We start from the raw sequence: 1,408 nt of genomic DNA, 5'->3' as shown, positions 1-1,408 counted from the left end.
GGTCCTGGGGGAGTCAGAGGGTCCTGCCCCCCAACTCCGCAGTCAGATGTGACTCTCAGCCGGCCGGGAACACAGGTGGTTTATTAGCCGACAGGAACACAGTCCAACACAGAGCTTGTGGGTACAGAGACCAGGACCCCTCAGTCTGGTCCCTCTTGGGGAGGGGGCCCAGACCCTGGTTTTGGGTATTGGTGCAGCACACAGGGAAACTGAGGCACACACAGTGTTCGTGTAGGGCAGTAAGACTCACATGCAACGTAACGAGATGAATAAAACCCCACTTCGTCACAGGGGGCTTTCCCAGTGAGGGGTGGGGGGTGCATGGTGACAGGTGGCTCTGACGGGGTGGGGGGGTGATAGGCGGCTCTCACCCTAGCTGGGGGGGGGGGCTGGAGCCCCTCCCCCGTTGCTGAGGCCCCGCTCCCCCCAGGATCCGCGGCACCAGCTACCAGAGCCCCCACGGGATCCCCCTCGACCTGCTGGATCGGCTGCTGATCATCTCCACCGCGCCCTACAGCGACAAGGAGACCAAGCAGATCCTCAAGATCCGGTGAGGGGGGGCTGCTGCGAGTGTGTATCGTCCCCCCCACCCCCCCCCCAAGCAGTGCCCCATAGGCCGGATGCTCTCACCCAGCCGGCAGCCCCCTGGGGGTCACTCTCATTGGGGTGAGCCCCTCAGCTTCCCGCCCCCTTGTAGCCTGCAGCCCCCCCCCCCCGGGTCAGGCCGGGAGCCCCCCACAGCAAGTGCCCCAGAGGGAGCCAGGCCCCCCAGCTCCGGGCTGGAGAGTGACTCGGCCGGGGGGGTTGTTGGGGGTCTGGGCGCAGCGCGGAGAGTCCTGGGTTAGCGCCGAGAACAGAAATTACAGCCAAGGCTGGGGGGGTTGGGCCAGAGGCCCCCCCCCCGACCCCTTAGTGCCAGTGCCCCCAGTTGCCCCACACAGAGCAACCCCTACCGGCCCTTTGTCCTGCAGCTGGTCGCACCCGGCCGGCTCCCTGCCCAGGGGGCCCCCACGGGCGTTAGCTGCTGGGTGCCAACGGGCCGGGTAGTGGGCAGGGCCATTGTCTTCTGGGCCCCTCCCTGGGCATGGGGGGGCTGGCCCCAGCCAGCTGGCGTGGGTCACACCTGGGTCTGTGCGGTGAGCAAACAGCCTCCCCGCCCCCAGTGACCATGCAGCATGTGGGGAAACCGAGGCACAGAGCATAGTCAGGGACATCTTCCAATGCTGCGAGCTCCCCCCAGCAGTGCCCCACCCCCTCTCTCCGCCCCCAGGTGCGAGGAGGAGGACGTGGAGATGAACGAAGACGCCTACACGGTGCTGACGCGCATCGGGCTGGAGACCTCCCTGCGCTACGCCATGCAGCTCATCACCGCCGCCAGCCTGGTGTGCCGGAAGAGGAAGGTGAGGCC

The 1,408-nt window shown here is 67.1% G+C and overlaps 1 protein-coding gene across 1 annotated transcript; it reads left to right on the top strand.

The window, feature by feature from the left end:
• Positions 1-430: 430 nt before the first annotated feature.
• On the top strand, positions 431-1,400 carry LOC115271464 (ruvB-like 2; the record flags this gene model as incomplete). Its single annotated transcript, XM_029914005.1, has 2 exons — positions 431-550; positions 1,271-1,400. Coding segments are annotated over 2 exons (250 nt in total), but the record flags the coding sequence as incomplete, so codon positions are not given.
• Between the last annotated feature and the right edge of the window lie 8 nt (positions 1,401-1,408).

The sequence above is a fragment of the Terrapene carolina genome, unplaced genomic scaffold, assembly GCF_002925995.2.
Source record: "Terrapene carolina triunguis isolate 2854851 unplaced genomic scaffold, T_m_triunguis-2.0 Scaffold25739, whole genome shotgun sequence".
Taxonomy (NCBI): Eukaryota; Metazoa; Chordata; order Testudines; family Emydidae; genus Terrapene; species Terrapene triunguis.
This window is presented reverse-complemented; position numbering and strand designations above follow the sequence as displayed.